At 40.4% G+C, this 18,875-nt stretch overlaps 1 protein-coding gene across 2 annotated transcripts; it reads right to left on the bottom strand.

The window, feature by feature from the left end:
- Window positions 1-658: 658 nt before the first annotated feature.
- sh3rf2 (SH3 domain containing ring finger 2) lies at window positions 659-16,921 on the bottom strand. Of its 2 annotated transcripts, none has more exons than XM_029440881.1 (11): window positions 16,654-16,921; window positions 15,914-16,313; window positions 12,315-12,605; window positions 11,441-11,536; window positions 9,965-10,366; window positions 3,682-3,806; window positions 3,338-3,508; window positions 2,834-3,108; window positions 2,445-2,737; window positions 1,384-1,688; window positions 659-1,256 (listed from the first exon to the last, which is right to left on the bottom strand). In XM_029440881.1, the coding sequence occupies exons 2-11, from the start codon at window positions 16,310-16,312 to the stop codon at window positions 1,076-1,078; spliced, it is 2,538 nt and encodes an 845-aa protein (XP_029296741.1). In that variant the 5' UTR covers window position 16,313; window positions 16,654-16,921; the 3' UTR covers window positions 659-1,075. The 2 variants fall into 2 exon arrangements, with proteins under 2 accessions (XP_029296741.1, XP_029296743.1); XM_029440883.1 differs by having other exon boundaries at window positions 16,553-16,670.
- Between the last annotated feature and the right edge of the window lie 1,954 nt (window positions 16,922-18,875).

Below are 18,875 nucleotides of genomic sequence, written 5' to 3'. Positions count from 1 at the left end.
AGCCCCTTAATATGTTAACTGATATTGTGCTGCAATGGTTAAAAATCCCAATCAATATTTAAATAACCACAAATTACAGGTCGATTAGCAGATGCTGTTATCCAGAGAAACTTACAGTGAACTAACTACAGGGACAGTCCCCCTGGACCAACTTGGGGTTAAGTGCCTTGCTCAGAGGCACAGTGGCAGCCCTGGCATTGAACTCACAGCCTTCCAGTGTTCTATTTGGAAGCCTAACCACTAGACCACCACCACAAATGTGCACAAAATGGGTGGGTGGGAGCAATCTTGTTAAAAGGATGTAACATGTATTGTTTTATTCCTTCAATAAAAACATATTTAAAAATAATAATAAAATAATAATCACCACAAACATGTGGAACGTGGTTAACTCAGCTGCAATACACAAATAGTTATTGCATTAGTATTTTAACATGCTGCAAGAACAGGGAGGCCTACTTTTTTTTATTTTATTGAATTTCCCCTCGAGGGATTAATAATGTATTCTTCTTCTTTGGCTTTGCTTATACAGTACATCTTCATTTGCAGTTGAAGTTAGGAATGCAGGACATTTAAGCAAGCATTTCATCATTACGGTATTGTTGTTATTTAAAGGATTATAGTTTACATGTGAAGTAAAACACCAAAATACAAACAATCTGGAAGTATAGTTTATTACCACATAAGCAGTACATATATTTTACTTCATAATTTCTCTAAATATAGCCAATTTAAATATAGTTTGTTTCTTTGTGGGTTTTGACAAAGGCACTCACCAATGTGTGTAACATGGGTATTAAACAAGGAACAGTCATTAGGTGGGATTTTGTGCAAAATCTTATAATAGTACATGTGAAACAAACATGCACATACGTTGAAGAACACACAATATATCTCTGGAGAATATTACCACACTCTCATATGCACTCAGGACACAAACACACACCTCCTTCAAAGGATTGTCAATGGCAGTATTAACCTTCGGACCCCAACACGCGTCTTGTTGTTCAGCAGGTCAGTCAAGTCATTTGGCAGTTTGAACACATGATATATAGAAATATACACTACAGTAGTACTAGCTGAGCCGGTCAAGGGCTTGAAAAATAACACTGTGGAATAAGCCTGTCTGCCCACTGCTCTCCTGAGTAACCAGAACCCGTCCATCAGGTCGAGGTCTGTGGACAAGGACGAGCTCTCCTTGAAGCAGACTGAGTTCTGAGTCCGTCTGGGCTAAATGCGATGTGGTCACTCTGTGTCTGGAACGAAAAAAGCAATAGATGGAAGAGGTTTTTTTTCCAGTTGGTCAAATCAATGAAAAACGTGCCTTCCTTGTCTGTTTGATAATCAATATGCTTTTTATTTTCAAGGACAAATCCAACGTACCTGATGGGGCTGAACTGAGCTGACACGGCTGATAGCGACGGCTGGGACAATATTGGTTTCTGCAGGTTAGAGTTTAGATCTGAGATGGCAGTTTCAAGGCCTTTCCTGAGAATAGGAGCTTTTCCTTCTTTGAGAATAATCCCCGGTCCGTCTCTTCCAAGCGTGAGCGATGGGGCCCACACTTCTAACGGAGAGGGGCCAGGGCGGCAGTTGGAGGGAATGTGATTTCCTGCCGACCAGGAGGAGGTCCGAAGTCTTGGAGGAGGGGAGTCTTCATCTGTGAAGAACCGCACTGACTTTGCCGGCTAGGGGAGAAAATATTTACTGTAAGGCACGTGCAGAACAGTGATCAAAGGAATAGTTTAAGAACAATACACACAGAGTACTTAACTTCAGACTTCTATTATATAAACAAATGCTGTTTTTCTTTTGGTGCAAGGAAGAAGAAAGTAATTTAATTAAATTCAAGCTACATTTTAGGTGATATTTTATATATGCATGGAAGTGTATCTTCTTTGAAAATGTTACCTTCAGTGTACCATGCATGCTGATCTACGATTTGTCTCCAATTCGGGTTTCCGCACCAAGAATTGCACTTTGTATACGAAAGTTTAACTTCCTTATACATCCGTAGAATAGAACAATGATACAAATAAAATTATGAGGCCATATTACACAAACTGCCTCCTTATTTATGTTTTCTACTGACTCTACTGAACCCTCAACGGTCACGCAGAAATATTATGTACGTCATTCCTCAAACCTGCACTGTCTTTGGTCTTTTGGCACCCTCATCCTGGAACAGTCCCCTTAAACTAGATTATTTTATAACCATGATTTCAAAAACAGTGTTAATGACTATTTGACCACTGATTGCACACATGTATTGTTTGATATAATTTGCTGTTCATTTTAAGTCTGTTGCTTGTTTCTTTTATGCACATTTTGTAATGCTGTTTGTGTTAAAGTTTTTGCTCATTTATGTGAAACTTTTTATACTACTGCTGTTTTGGCCAGGACATGCTCATCCCTCTCACAAGAAATCATCAGTATGACATTACCTTGTCTGTACTATTCTTGTGTGAGTCAGGTCTGACTAGAATTGAATGAGGCCCATTGGCAGACTGCCTGTCATGCTCATGTGAAGCAGTGAAGTCTCTGTCCTTAAAGACTGCAGCAGCAGAGGGCGCTGCTGGCTCAGTCAACCAGCCCCGGCCTCTACCAGAGGTAGACAGCACGCTGTTGTTTTTCTTCCTATGCAGGGCAGGTGAGTAGCCGGACGCCTGAACTTGTGCAAAGTGCTGTGAGTTGGACGGGACATTCAAGTTGGACGTATGGGAGAAATGGTTTGAGCCTGAAAAGACATTTAAAATACATTTGTTGACAACCTGGCAACATCTCGAGATTTAATGAAGTAGTCAGAAGGTAGCTGTGGTTGTTTATCGCTCACCTCTAGGAGGGTTGAAGATGCGCCTCACAGTGTCCCAACCTTGTGAAGCCCCATAAAGGGACAGTTTTCCAGCGCCAGCGGATGACATTCCATGATGTGCCCCATTTGGCACAGATGGGACCTGTCCTGTTGAGTAAATGGCTCCATCAGAGTTTACCCTATCAAGAGCGAGGACCACAGCAGGATTCTTGGCAGCTGTGGGTTTCTTCCCAGTTACTGTGTTGTACTGCGAGGACGCATTAGCTGCTTTGGTCTCCAGGAGTCTGGCCGAGGTTCTGCAGTGAGGCAATGAGACACTTTAGTACATAAGTACAGAATATCACTTGTTATACTTTAGTTAAAAGTTTCTTTCAACCAAGCACCAGCCTCACTGTTTTATTACTGTTTCATGATTCACTGAAATGTGCTCATGGTGACATGTCGTCCTGCCTACACTAAATTACTGTCTGAATCTAAATGTCATTCAGCTCCCACTTTCTGCAGTCAGGGATCACAGCCTCTCACCTGAGCACAGGCGTGATGTAGTTGCTGGGCAGAATGCCCACTTTGCCCGTTCTGAGCGATAACCCACGCAGCCAGCCTTCCTTGAAATTTCCGTACACTCCCACCATCTCTCCTTTCCTCAGCTCCAGCTCCTCAGGCCGTCGTGGTTTGTAGGAATAAAGGACGGCACACCTGAGGAGTCACACAGGGGGTTTGTTACTACAACTCTTTCTACAATATATATCAAGATTATGCCAGTTTTCATGGGTATTTGAGAGTTTCTTGCTTCTTTTTTCTATTCATATGTTCCACATGCAATCTGACATTATCATATCATTAATATAATGTTTAAAACAGTGACTCACACACTGATGGAGAGCTGCTGCGTGGAGGAGTGTTTGCTGTCTGCAGAGGCAGAGGACATTTGGGGGTTCACCAGAGCCATAGATATGGTGGGTGGAGTCTCACTGGTCATCTTCTTCTCCTCACTCTGTGATGGATTCAAATGTGTCATTATGTGGAATACACATGGAGATGCATGGTACATTATTTAACAATTTCTTGTATTTCTGTTTGCGAACTTACTTGCCTCACATTGCCCCTTTAAAAGGACAAATCAAGTATTTTGAATTTAATTGAATAATTTGACACAGCCGTACTTTGAATGCTAACATGCTCACAATGACATTGCGAACATGTTTAGCAGATATAACGTTTACCATGATCACTGTCTAAATGTTACTTTTACTTTACATTTATGTGTATGGCAGTCCATCCAATAGTTGTCCAGATGTTTCACTAAAATTGCACACAAACTGTTGGGATCAGCAAAGCCATTAGCATTTAGCATCTCATAGTTTAGATATTTCAGTATAAAGCAAAGTGGTGGACTGACTAGATAATTGTGTACTACAGTAACTTTAGAAGATATTATCCACTTCATTTATCTAACTCAGACTGATGAAACCTCTTACTAAATTTCAAGTAAACATTGGTATATATTTTAGCACGGAATCAGGACTGAGGATTTTGTTCCCCATCACTTCCATTATGTTCAGTAAGTTACAAAAAGAAGTTTGAATGGCCTGGATGATAACAAGAAGCAAAAACACTTTCATGGGGAATGTGTGTCTTGTTTTAAGACGGACAAAGATGGTGAACTTCCCTTTATCTTCTTTCTCATCATGTCAAATAAGCGGAACTAAACCAGAATACTAGTGTTTTAATGATGGTGGTGGAGACACTGTCTAACACACCAACATCTCCCATAGGTGTTCAATTGGGTGGATATACAGTGACTGCCAAGGTCATAGCATATGATTTCAGTCAATTTCTTACTCGTCAACTACTCAACAACCCCTCTTGTTCTCAGGGTTTTCACACATTTGTATATTAGATATGAATTGTTGGATGTTCTTTTTAAATGCTAATTTCTTTGTTCCAACTTCATGAATACAGAAATGATGATCTATGCATTTTAAGTTATGTAAAATATAGTGACAGTAAATATACATATAATGGCCCTGGTAGACGTCTTTTGCATTTTTTCTTCACAGATCCAAGCTGCGTTTTTTGAATGTGAGAAACTTGGACAGGCTTGAAGTCATCAGGCTGTGAGTCAGGCCTGACACAACCAGAGCCTAGCAGGGAGTGACACTGAGGTGTGTCTCACAACCGTTAATGACACAGTATGAAACCTAATTACTTCATTCCCAAGCTGAAAAGAGCCTTTAGTTGAGCTCTTTTTTAAACTCAATATTTTTGTCCACCCAAACACACCCCACCCATTTTATTATTATCATTGCAGAGAGGCGGAGATAACTTTCCCAGGGCCTATCATCTCTGCAGTGACGTCTATAGAGGGTTGCTGCTATTTGCAGCACTACCACTCAACTACTGCTTAAAACATTAATGCTGGCCTGTGGGCCTGGGGTTTCCTCTATACAGCACGTGTCTGGACCATTAAGCTGCAATGCATTCACACTGTACCTCAAAGAAGCACAAAAGAAGTCCTAATTAAGAGGCAGTCATTTCTATAGGCACAGCCTGACTTGTCAAAGACAGTGCTGTGAGGCAGAAGTGAAGCGAGATAAAGCTATGATATAATGTCCTGAAGACATGTCCAGCCTTGCATCATATAGAAGAGCAACATTGTTTTTTTTGTCTATGCGTCTTTTGTGACGTTCACGTGACATTTTCATTAAAAGAGAACTTCCTGTCCTTGCTTTGATTTCTTACTTCTATGTGCAATTAATCACTATCGTCTAACAAAGACTGCCAACTGTTTTGTAATGCAACCATAAAAAAGCCCAACTACTTTTCATTTTATTGTGCATTTAATTATTTACTTCTTTTCGTTAGTCTGTGTCCTTCTTCTATTCTTGGTTTGTGTTTTATGAGATACTGCTTCGGTAATGCTGCAGTCACGCAATGGCCAGGTGCACTGACCAGCAGTGGAAGAAGCTATATTTAGCTGAGAGAGAAATTCTGCTGTTTGTCATGCAGTGATAAATTCTTATTTGGTGTAAATGGTTGATATGTTCCTGAAGCCAGAATCTCTGCTGCCATAAATAAACCAATTACTAAAATATTAATGTCAACCTTTTGGTGTCCTCCTGCCAGCAAGAACGGTCAACCAGCCACCTTCCTCCCCACATAATCAAAGTAAGACAGGGTAATGAGAGGATTTCATAGTTATGTTATATATATTATTTGTATTTATTTCATATTTAGTCTAATGATCTCTTTCAGTGCATCAGCTGATAACCAGGTTCCTTACTAATCATTTTAAGAACAATATCCCCCCTGCCTGTAAACATTACACATTTACTGTATATCAGAAAACCATGTTATTATTTTTGTAACTCATCTTATAACAAATAAATAGACATCAATATTTTCTTGTGGAAAACAGTGGATGAAAACTTGTGTCATGTGACTGAGCAGCAACATTATGTTGTGTCTTTTACATATAGGATTTTATACACATTTTAGTCACATGTTGTACTATTGTTTAGATTGACTAGCTAGGAGAAGCAGAAACTGGGTAGTGATTGAGTTTGATGTGGAAAGATTCTTTACATGAAATGCAAAATAAGTTAAGTCAATATCACAGATATGCTGCATTTTCTATAAAATAATGTTTTTGAATAAAATTGAATAACATTTTTATTTGGATCTAATATAGGAAACAATGATACACATTTCCATAATGTATACTCTGGAATATATTCAGAGCAGACTAATGGAAATTGTCGGATTTAAAATAAGGGGCGCTATTTGTTATTTTTGCAACTAAGGATTATTTTCCCTATTGATTCAGTCGCCAATTTCTTTCTTAATTAAAAAATGCCCCAAAGTGACATCTTAATTTGTATATTTTGCTCTTGGACTCAAAGATAGTCAGTTTACTATATGAGAAAAGCTCCAAATCCCCAAATTTCATAAGCAGAAACAAAATTAATGATCATTATCGTGCTTTTATTTAATTCCATTTCACCTCACCAGCTCAGCAAAACATCCTTGGAGCAAAAATGCTGCTGCTGAGCTTTCGACCAGGTCCTCCAAAATGTCTCAGGTAACACCAATCTCTATTTGTCTGTACTGATTATTAGCGTTCTGCATGGTCAGGCACCTAACTTTATTAGCCTGTAGGTATCTAAGGTCTTCTGATCAGGGTTTCTTGGTTGTTCCTCGCTCGAGGCTTAAAACTGAAGGAGACTGTGCATGTGGAACATGTTGCCTTTTTGTAATATGAAGCACTTTGTGGCGCTCTGCACTTGAGAGGTGCTGTATAAATAAACCATCTACTTACTAATCAAATACCAAGATAATTGGTTTAATTTATTTCCTGTCAATCAACAAATAGTTTAATCAACTCATCCTTTCAGGTCGATTCTAGTCAATTCACAGGCTTCTAGAAGAACTAAATAGGCTTTTTGTAACAATCATATCAGCTGTTTTTTGTGTAACAGTGAATGAAACTTTTCTATGTGGCATTTAAAGATGTTTTTGCTTTTGGCTCATTTCCATCCTTAATGTTGCTCTTACATAACCATGCCAATATTCACACTAATACGCATCTTTTCATGCACGGTCGGTGGGAAGAAGCATCTTTCTGTGAAACAGTGGAGCCAGAGGTGGGAGCTGATGATGGGATGCAGCAGCACTAAGAATAGCACACATGCTGGCTTGGTCCGTGGGGAGCGCAGCCTCTGCTTTAGGGACAGAGCCCTCTGCTCCTTTAAAAAGGGTGCGTGGCTTGTCTGCTATTACTGGCCCACTGATGTGAAAGTGAGTGTTACCTGCTTAGTGAAGAGGAAGGAGTTTGAAGGCAGGGGAGAGAGGGGTCTGTTATGTAACCAACTTCACCAGTGACTCATCATCATCAGCATGAGAGAGATAAGCAGACACACTTAGGGACTCTCCAAGCTTCCCACTCTCTACATCTATTTCTCATTTGTCCTCCTCCTTCTGCCTACTTCTTGTGTTTTGCCTCTTTGCAGCTCAAACTTTTTTTTTTTGTTTCTCTTCCCAGCTCGGCACTATATTGTTTTCTCTCTCCAGTATTTCCATTCATCTTTCCTTTTCCTGTCTTGTCTCTCCCATCTCCTGCTTTTTATCTTGTTCTCAAGTCTCCTCCTCCACCTCCCTTCCTCTCCTGTTTTTTCCTCCAACCTGCATGAGGTTTAGCATTTTGTATGCCCTGCTATGTATAATTGCAGGGTAGAGCTGTGAAATTCAAACTGAATCAAAGGAAATCTTTATCTCAGGGGGTCGGGCACTTGGCAGCAGGTTACAATATTAAGCTTCTGTGTCGGCAATGCACTCAGACACTAGCTGGCTATAACTTTATGCAGCATTCACAGTATCTTATTACATTGCTTCTAATGTAAAAGAATGTGTCCGGCTGCATTCATAGGATCGTTGATATGAAACTTATCCATCAAAAACGTTTAAGGTAAGGTGATCAGAACTAAATAAGGTAAAAATAAATGTTCACAACATGCTATTTTACAGTGTTTCTATGACGTTGCTTCTTCTGGTCATCTAAACATAACAAAAGAAAATGGCAACAAAATTGTCCCTTGCATGCGATACAGGCTGTATAAAATATGCAGCAGGTATCATGTTGGTCACATGACAAGGGCGGGTTAGCAATTCATCCTGATAGCTGGAGAACCAAGTGTTCCAAAATTATAATTAGAGGTTTAATCCATAGATGCCAAAGCCGTCGCTGATAGAGCCTCAAGAAACATTAAACAAATTCTAAAAATTGTCAAGAGCATTAGAGACTTTGTCACACACACTCTTCTTGTGAGTAATTTAGATGACATGATAGCAGTGAAGACGAGCTCAGTTTTTCAGTTGCATCCTGTTTCCTAGAAGTTAATAGAAGTACTAAAATGTGTCCTCTATGTGTTTTACACTTAAACAATCATCATTATATAAAACGTTGAAATTCACAAGAACCTTAAAAAGGGACAGTTCACCCCCAAATCAAAAATACATCTTTTTCCTCTCACCTATAGTGCTATCTTTGAATCTAGATTGTTTTGTGTGAGTTGCTGAGTGTTGGAGATCTCGGCTGTAGACTAGAAACTATGTTATTTCTACTGAACTACATCCACCAACTGTATCATGGCGCAGAAGAAAGCGTGCATCTACTTATGGACGAGAGGCTCTTCTGAGCTAGCTAACGTTACAGTTTAGCCACCATTAGTGTTTACATCTCGCGCTGTCATGAGCATGAGCCTCTCATCCATGAGTAGATGCCTGTTTCCTTCTGCGCGGTGATATGTAATAGTAATTAGTAAGTAAGAGTTCCTATATGAAACTGCTAACAACAAGGTCTGTGGATCATCTTGAGTATCGTGATTTCTGGAAAGAGACATCGTTGTTTGCTGCTGTTTTTCAAATGTATTGTTTTGGTGCTTTGATCACCACAAGGCAAAGTGCCATCTAGTTCCTTGGAGAGAAGGCAAACATCTCTACGGTCGATATCCCTAACTCTTGGCAACTCACACCAAAACAATCTAGTTTGCTAAATAGCACTACAGGTAAGAGGAAATATATGATTTTTTGATTTTGGGGTGAACTGTTCCTTTAGGACACAATGAAGACAATTCCACAACTTCCCTCAAGTATTACCTCACTGAGCTGAAGAAAGACAAAGGACACACACCCTGTTACACTGCTATTCATCTATGAGGGGGAACCCTGGCTTTTGTCCCAGGACTCTTGATTAAAGACCTTTCAAAGTTTTGGTCCACTCACCTCCAGTCCTCCCTCCTTTCATATCTAGGCCTTTTCCACATCTGTGTTGTCTTAATGAAAGCCACTTAATCATGTAGTGGCCAACATAAGGGCGACGCCTCTCTCTCATTCATTCCTGAAGCTTAGTGTCATGATTCCCTCCCTGCATCCCTGAGGACAACTTGATTCCTTAGTGACTCAAATAATCTCACAGAAAACCGTCATGCCTTTTTCCAACCACATGCTTTCTGTTAACACAATTCACTGCAAACTAAACAAAACCAAACTGAGTTTAGCTCAAAGTTTATGAGAAAGAGGAATCTGATAAAACTAAGACATTTTACCACATCACTATAGCATGCATAAAGGCAGATATGTTGGCAAAGGACTCACCTGTAACAGGTGTCTGTGTGTAGTGTCAGAGTGGCGTCTAATTCGCTGAGAGGTCACTCTCGAGGGATGAGAGTGGCCCCGGGCAGCAAGAGACAGAGAGAGGTGGTGTGGCTGGCCCTGACGGCTGAAGCCTTTGAAAGTGCTGATGTTGGTCGTCTCTCCTTTAGCAGTCGGATAAAAGTTGATGCTGCTGGCTGCGGGCTGTTTCCGCTGGCTGGAGAGGGGCAAAGCATTGATGATGGGTGTCTTTGCTGGGACTTGCGGGACTCCGTAATGGGTGGTCCTATTGGATACGTCAGTGGCCTTGTCTTTGCCCCCACTCCCAGTCCGATGGTTAAATTCTGCTGAGTCACTCCCCTTCCGATTCTTTCCCTCTAGCAGTTTAGCAGCCACTGAGTTTGGCTGAAAGAGATGAACAAATAAAGAGAAGCCACGGTGAAAACCAGGATGAATCCTAAAACAGAGAATAGTCAATCCTCAGTCAAAAGAATGGTCTCCCATGCGCTCCTACCTGCTTCTAGTGCTGTTAACCTCTGCACCTGCTGAAGAAACGATTGTCTAAATACTCCCACCTATCACTACTCCACTCACCCCTACAACTTGTTAGCCAAGCAGGAGCATAAGTACTAGCCATACGCCAGGAAGAGTTGACTGGTGCTGAGAGAGGAGCTGCACAGACAGGCAGGCAGACAGACAGTCATGGCAGGGTTAATGCTTTCACTCCCCACAGTGATGTGCTGTTATGCCACCCAAGCAGAGAAAGCATTACTGTGTCTTTACGCCTGGCTGCACGACACGAGGAGAGGCAGGCTCAGAAAGGAGAGGGGAGAGGAGCAAAGAGGAGGATGAAAGAATACAGTACAGAGGTAGAAAAGGATGAAGAGCATCACTGAGGCGGGGCCTTGGGAGAAGAGATGAAAGGAGGCGAAAGACAAACTAATAAGGAGAAGAAAATAAAAATATTAGTAAAAAACTATAGCAAAACAGATGACAAGTGAGGGAAGAACTGAATGAAGCACCACATTAACCCCACTGTATTGTATTGTTGTATATCATTTTCCCCAGCACGGATGAAGTTAATTCCTGGAGGCAGAAAGTACAGAGGAAAAGCAAATGACAGTCAGCTAGCTAAGCAAGCGCTGCCAACCTGAGTAAGCCACACAGTCACACACTAATGAGCAGATGCAGACACAGCACGGCTTCACACATTGATTCTCTGCCTCAGCACTTTTCAGCGCAGGAGTGACATTTACGGGTGAATCAAAGATATGAATGAAAATCAAGGTAGCGCCCCGGCAATGACCTGGAATTAATGACATCCAGCGACGACATCTATGGTTCAATTCATTACAAGAGCTACACCATCAGACCGACGTGCCAAACTGGCAGGTGTCAACTTTGATCACGCTGAAGAGGCCACAACCCAATTAACAATGAAGGAAGGTAGAAAAAAAAAGTGAACCAGGAAGAACTCACCTCTATAAACTGCAGGGGGCAAATTCCAACTTTCTCCCCAAGCTTGGCTTCAATCCAGTGTTCATCCAATCGTCTGATGACAGTGAGGATGTCTCCCTGCAAACCAGAAATAAGTAACGCACAACTGAACTTAGAGAAAGTGGCGAAAAAAGGTGAGAGGCAGAGAAAACCGCTGGAAAACAAACAAACAGGATGCCAGGTGCTTATAACGGAGTGTGCTCTCCCTGGAGACTGAGCACTCAGGAACTCTCCGAGCCCTACATTTCTCCTGCAGCATGTGACATGAACTGCCTTTGTGTCTGTAGGCCCGGTCCTTTCTGTGGCTAGCCTCACTCTAAAAAACATTTGACTATCTGCATTAAAACTAAAAAAAAAGAGAAAAGAAAAGCTGAGAGCAAGTGTGCTTTAATGGAGAGCACACAAGTACTGAGGCCTTTATATAACTGACTCAGAAATCCTTCAGGGTTAGTAACAACCTCTGCAGCAGAGGTCTGAGCCTCCAGCTCCACAAGTCTCTCAAAGCAGCGAAAAGAACAAAAAGCATGATATTAACTGGGGAAAGCAAGCTCAATTTGAAAGTGTAAAAAGTAAATATTTTAGAGCTGCAAATGTTTAGTTGATCAACAGAAAGTTTATTATGGAACAAGTTTTGACTAAACAGTAAAAAACTTTACTGGTTGCAGCTCTTCCCCCTGCAGGTTACATCTTCATTATTCCCTGAAGGTTAAAGTTCAGTGTTATTATTCTTATTTGTGCATTAAGTAAGAAGTAGGAAACCCCTGTGAGTATTTTAAGAGTTTAAGTGTACACAAACAAGACTGAAGCTATGAAAGAAATAATGTTTTCCTGCGATGTTAAGTTAAGAGAGTCTGACCTTGAGGAAGCTGAGACAATATTTACTGTCTTCCAGAGTCCTCTCTTCAGGGTTAAAGTCATGCAGCGCCCTGCAGAGAGACGGAGGTTGGGACTGCAGGAGGGGCTGAGGCATCTGGCTGACGGCCTGCGGCGTGCTGGCAGTGACAGACACACCGCTACTGTCAGCGGCGTTTCCGTGGTGCCAGCTCTCATTCACTTTGTGTTTCGGGGCGATGCCGTTACCAGGTGTGAGGACCAACTCTCCTGACGAATCACCTCGTTGGTAACGCATCAAAGATCTGAGAGCAAGCTGAATAACAAACGAAAAAATAAAAAATAAAATCACAAATCAGCTACTGTGTGTTCAAATGAAGTGGTGGACTTATTTTAAATGATGATATACATTTCTGAAGATGGTGAAAGCAATGTCTTTAAAGATTGTAGGGGTGTACAGGCCCTCTAGGATGCACTGTCTTTTAAAGAGGACAAATTATTTTTCTTGCATTAATTATTTAATGCATTTTCAGGAGGTGAAACCGTCGCTATTTATTTTGTCCTTTGCTTTTGACTGGGACAAACAGTGACCAGAGACTGAATATCTGCAAAATGCTGCGGCCCAGACACGTTACAGGCTCTCAGTCATTGTGTCATAACACACAGATGTTTCCCTTTTAATATGATATCAAGTATTGACTCGAGCTTTACTGTTAATGTCTTTTTTCAGTTATGCTTTTTCAGTGAAGTTGAGGGAAAACAGTGAAAGAATGCCTAGAGCTACTAGCTCATTTTCCACAAATGTAATAATTAAAAGGATATTTCATAACTAGAACAACATTTAACTAACTTAATTGTAATTCCATTACACCCTAGATGTTCACAGTCTTTGTCTTTGCATACTGCTTTATATATTTCATTTGAAAAGTGGTTTCAGGAATGAAAATAATAGCACAGATTCTAATAAACCGAACTACGTCGATCCACTTTTCCCTCTTAGTGTCAGGCTGAGTTTACTTTTCATCAGGTTCCTCCTCATAAATGTGTCCACAGACTGCATATTGTTGTTTATTTTGAGATAAGCACACTGACATTAATGTTGTGATACCTGGCCTTAGTGAAAGGATGATGGTTTTGTACAGGAGGTTTTCTGAAGTTAGCGTTTAAACAGCTGAATGATCACAAACTCACTCTCTATGAACTTGGCTGCGCTTTTTGAACTTGTGCTGAACTCAAGCTACGGATTACAAGTAAACTCTTAAACACTCCGAGCAGTTTATGCACAGGACTAAAGAGAAGGAAGGTTTTCTGTGTTTCTCATCACCTCAGAGACTCAAACAACATCATCAAATGCAAACTGCATAACGATTTACTGACTGCGAAGTACCTTTATGTTCCTCCGATCTCTGTTGGGTTTAAATTAGGTGACGGTGTAAGATGTGTTGAACAGACACAAAAATATATATATACAGATAAATCAGAAAAAACTTCTTTTTTTTATCATTATCCATGCAGACTTATTTAAGTTTTCCGACAATAATATACACCTGTAAAACAGTAATATTGAACAATAATAAGTGTTAGGTCATGGTGTGATTCAGTATAAGGCAGGGGTGTCAAACATACGACCCGCGGGCCAAAACCGGCCCACCAGAGGGTCCGATCCGGCCCGCAGGATGACTTTGCAAAGTGTAAAATGTTGTTGTTTTGATCATAAAGTAAAATACTATATTGTTCAGTTCTAGACTCCTATGACTAAACACTGTGATCTGTAAGTTGTAATGCACATGTGTAAATGATAAACATTTACATAATAGGCATAATATTGTTGAAATTGCAGCTTTGTTTCTTAAGAAATGTCAGGTTGTTCATAATATTTTGTAAAAAGATAGCCCATTAAATGTGAACATTTTCAGAATGTACTTGTGCTTTTCTGCACTAAAACAAAAGGAAACATTTGGAGTTGTCGTTATTTACAGGTTATTATGCGTTGATTTTACTGGTCCGGCCCACTTGAGATCAAATTGAGCTGTATGTGGCCCCTGAACTAAAATGAGTTTGACACCCCTGATATAAGGTATCAAATAATTACTCCAACGACAAGTTAAAATCTGTGAGCCTGTGAGCAATGAGCTACAATGTTATAGATGTTACAATTTGGTTTCTGTTGGTCATTTGTTTTAGTCTTGTCCTTTGGAAAACTTTTGATCTTTAATATTTATATTTTATTTTTGTATGCGCATTTAATGCCCTGCAGAGCAAGTGTTTAAAGTTATAATACGGCTCTTCTCACTAGGGTCGTGTCTTAAAGCCATGGAAAAGACGCAGGAGTTTTTTGTTTTTTATGATGCGAGAACGAAATCATCCTCCGTCTTAAATGCACCTGTAACGATAGACCACATTCATACAGGTTTTAGTGGATCTCATCACGAAGAAACACCGGCTCACACTTCGCCAGAAGAAAGCTTTCGGTAGGTCAGCTCCCACTCCAGCTCTTAAGCACTGTAATCTCATACAGTGACAAGTCCCATTTAGTACTGGTGAACACACAGTGGTGAGCAAGTCATTCCACAGGTCAGAGATGAGACACAAGGTACTTTTCTACAAAGTGTAAAGGAATAAATTAATGAGACATCACAGGATTGGGTGAGAAGATAATAAATACCATGATGAAATATATAATTCTCAACCTTCAGAGATTTCCTCACAATGTCTATACTGAAGTAGCTCTGCCTTTAACATGTGTGGGCAATGTTGCAAATCAATGAGCAATATTGCTTTATGGCACTATTAGATAAGTTTCTTTAATGATTTTGGCATCAATGTAATGAAATACTTTGATTTGTCTGGTATTTCATCTACTAGATAACCCAAAAACAGACATCCATGTCTGGTGATTTCATCCATTAAAGGTTTGTCAATGGATATTCCTGAAAATGTTCACTATCACAATATTGATATATATTGTGGTAGACAATGACTATACACATATTCATTGTGTCATGTTTAAAATCCAAAGTAAGGAGCATTCAAAATTATACATATATATATCTAAAAATGTCAGAATTCATTCAATCAAATGTTTTAATCCTTGTAAATAGGCTCAACCCATTCACAAATACTAGTTGAAGTAACTACTAAGCCAGCAAATTATTCTTTTTTGGGTTACACAATGTATTTTCTTATTACAATTACAGTAGGTTATGGCCATCAAACTATTTACTGTACTAAAAACAAAAAACAGATCATTTGTAAGACTCTAAAATTGTCACCCAATGTAGAGACAAAGTTATAAAAAAGAGATGACTGGTAGCTCTGTATACTTAACTTTAGATAAAAAATGTGTTGTGATTTTGGAAAAACGGGGTGAAAACAGGATAAACAGGATGGCAATCCACTGTAGGTCTTTTAACTTTAAAAGCTCTGACTATAGTGGTTGAAACATAACTTTCGTCAATAATTTTAACGATTTAGCCACTACAATAAAGGCTTTTTAAAAACATTTCCTTCCTTGCTCCTTGTTATTTTGGAATGCCTGGATTGCCTTCTTGTTTAGAGACAAAGTAGTTGTACGTTATATTTCTCCTAGATATGCAAAGGATTAGGCCTGGGTCGTGCACTGACCTCATTATGCCCTTGCTGCTCTCTGTGTTGACCCTCCCTGACTGCCGTGCCTGTGGGCACTGTGTAGTGGGCTGTGTGCCTGTCCCTGGTGGGCCCCTGTGAGGCCTGAAGCCCCTCCAGGAGTTGCACTAGCAGGAGGTTTGCAGGAAGCTCCTCCAACGTCCTGGTCGACACAGGAGCATGACATTCTGGGCAGCGCAGCTGAGAGTGGGCTGCCTCCTGCCTCTGTAGGCAGGACATACAGAAAGTGTGCTGGCAGGGCAGAACCTTGGCTGACAGATCCAGTGGCTCAAAACACAAAGGACATTCCAGCAAATCACGTAGAGCCAGTTCCTCCATTTTAAAGGGGCCCCCTCTCTTTGAGACTCCTGCTGCATCTGAAACATTGTAATCCACCATTCTGAGAGAGAGAGAAAAGAAAGAGATGAAGCTGATTCAATGGCAGAAGTTAGTCAGAAATGTTACAATGAATGCGTTTTGACTAACCAAAGCCCTCCTCTACTGTAAAACAATATAATGTCAATATTACTCGAAGATACTATAATAACTTCAAACTGTTTGATAAGGTGGAATTACTAAGATAAGACGCTTTGTAGTCAACAGTAAACACACGCTGCCTGCTCACAGGTGTTAGCTTACCTGGATGTACAGGTAAGACAACAACATGATCTATCCGTAGAAGAAGAAGTATCCCCATATTAGCCTCATAAACACGGAGTACATAAACATGAAGTACTTACACGTGAATCTGCTGACTGCCACAGGGATATTCCTCACACTCCGGTTAGGAAATGCGTAACTTTTCAACCACTGTCGCCATGACGCAGTGCGCTGAGGACGGGACAGTGCGACGCAGGACAGAGAGGCGCGTGAGCTTTAGATCACCGACCAACTCATGCCAAAATATATGACGACACGAAAAGCACCTGTGAAATTAAGATTTAAAACAAACTCAGAGCGCAGTCTCAACCACAACCGGCTCTTTCTTAAGGAACTGTATCAAAGTGTCATGTCCGACTCAGTTTAACCCTTAACAGCTGATCAGCTCTTACAACATCATTAATTATAATGACAAAGAAACCTGGCAGTGTATTAAAAGAAAAAAATAGCCGTAGGTAAAATAATAATTAAAATGTTGTTTATGTCTAGACAAAAGTTTAGGAATTGCTAAACGATTTTAAAAAATAAGGATTAATTGTATAAGTTTTGAAAGGACTATGTAAATATGCTAAATAATTTATCTTATTATGGTATAGGGATATTTATATCTCTTTATTTCTATAATTGTTCCGTGAGTACCACTTTTATTGATAAAATGGGAAGAAAAGGGGGAAATAAAAGCAGAGCAGTGTTCACAGCACTGTCATGTAACATGGTCTCCCTCTGCTGGTGCATTCATTGACCAGCTCTGCAGCTTCACCTGCAAGTGCAGTTCTAATGAAAACATCTGAGCAAAAAGAAAATCAGATAAACCTAAACTCAACTAGGCGGCCATCGCATTGACATGCAAAGTAGTCACAGTTATTGCTGGAGATGATAATGATGGTGCACACAAGTCCTCTTATTATCCATTCGCTTTATTGTTTGGATTTCATTTGCACAGTCCAAACCACACATTACCTTTCTGGCATCCCAAGACTAAATAATGTATCCATATTGGCTATGTACTAAAAGTTCAGGACATCTGTTTGAATTTTTTAAACAAGCATGAATCTTTCATCTCTTTTTTCACGTCAGCAGAACTCGGGGAATTCTAAAAATGTGCATACAGCTTTTACTGAGAGAGAGTGAGAGCAACAGAAAGAGAGAGATTAGCCATGACTTATTTACATGTTCATATCAATGTTGATACAGGCCCTTCTCCTCTCAAGCCTCTCACACTTTAATGGCTCTGGCAGAGAAAAAGCGAGCCTTAACAGGTCTTGATTTTAGCTCATATCTGGGTAATGTTTTTTTTCTGGATTGAAAGTTAACTTCTTGATGACTCTTCTTGCTCCCATCTGTGAGTGATAGATATTCTGTTATCCAGCCAAAGACACAGAAGAGGGAGTGCTCAGAGAAAGTTAATACATAAGTGCTTATCAGATTCTTACAGCCCGACGGTCAGTGTGGCCTCCACTGAGGATGTTGTGAGATGCAAGCCCATGTTTGATGGTTCTTATACATAGTCTATCTGATGGAGAGGGAAGGGTCTCCCCAGGGATGGCTCTGAGCTTGGTGTGCTGTCTCTCAGAATATCATGACTTGTCACAAGTTGCTGCATAAGGAGGAGTGCCTTCTTCTCCAGCTTTCATTTTTTATTTAAAATGCTGTCTTACTCAGAGAGTGCTGCTAACTCATTGAATGTGATCTGTCTCAGCATTGCCTTCCCCTCTTTTCTCCCCCTCTGTCTGCGGCTGTGCTTGATCATTTGACTGTGGCATACATGCAGATGTGCTTCTAAGTGTATGAGGAGGTGTTTCAGCAATTTAATTTGAATAAGGTGTCAGTCAAAAATACTAATCCTTGTGTAGCAGTTTGATGAGGATTAACCACAAATCGAACAGCACATTAGGTGGCATCAAAGCCACGTAATTAACTTCTCTCTTTCAGAGGGAACTAATCCTCCACCCAAAACTTTATAGTCACAGCAGTTCCCAGGTGCTGATTAGGTGACTCCCTATTGTTGTTTCTCTTTCTTTTCTGATGGATGTATTGATTAGCTTCAATAGAAGCCGGCTTTCTCTCACGGAGTAAGAAAGTTGGGCTGCAGTCTGTGTTTCGAGAAAAAACTGTAATCCAGTCAAACTGGCTCAACAGGAACATCAGCAGTTAGTTGTTTCCCCGCATGCACCTTCTGTGCAGGTTATGTGTCCACTCCCATTGTCTGACGGACAAAGTCCAGCTCTGTGACGTAAGAGTGTTGTGCAGTGTGTTGTCAGTCCAGGTCATCTGACTCAGTGATGAAAGCCTGGTAATGTGA

This window comes from Cottoperca gobio, chromosome 10 (assembly GCF_900634415.1).
Source record: "Cottoperca gobio chromosome 10, fCotGob3.1, whole genome shotgun sequence".
NCBI lineage: Eukaryota > Metazoa > Chordata > Actinopteri > Perciformes > Bovichtidae > Cottoperca > Cottoperca gobio.
Note: the sequence above shows the minus strand (reverse complement) of the source record. Positions and strands in the feature narration are given on the sequence as shown.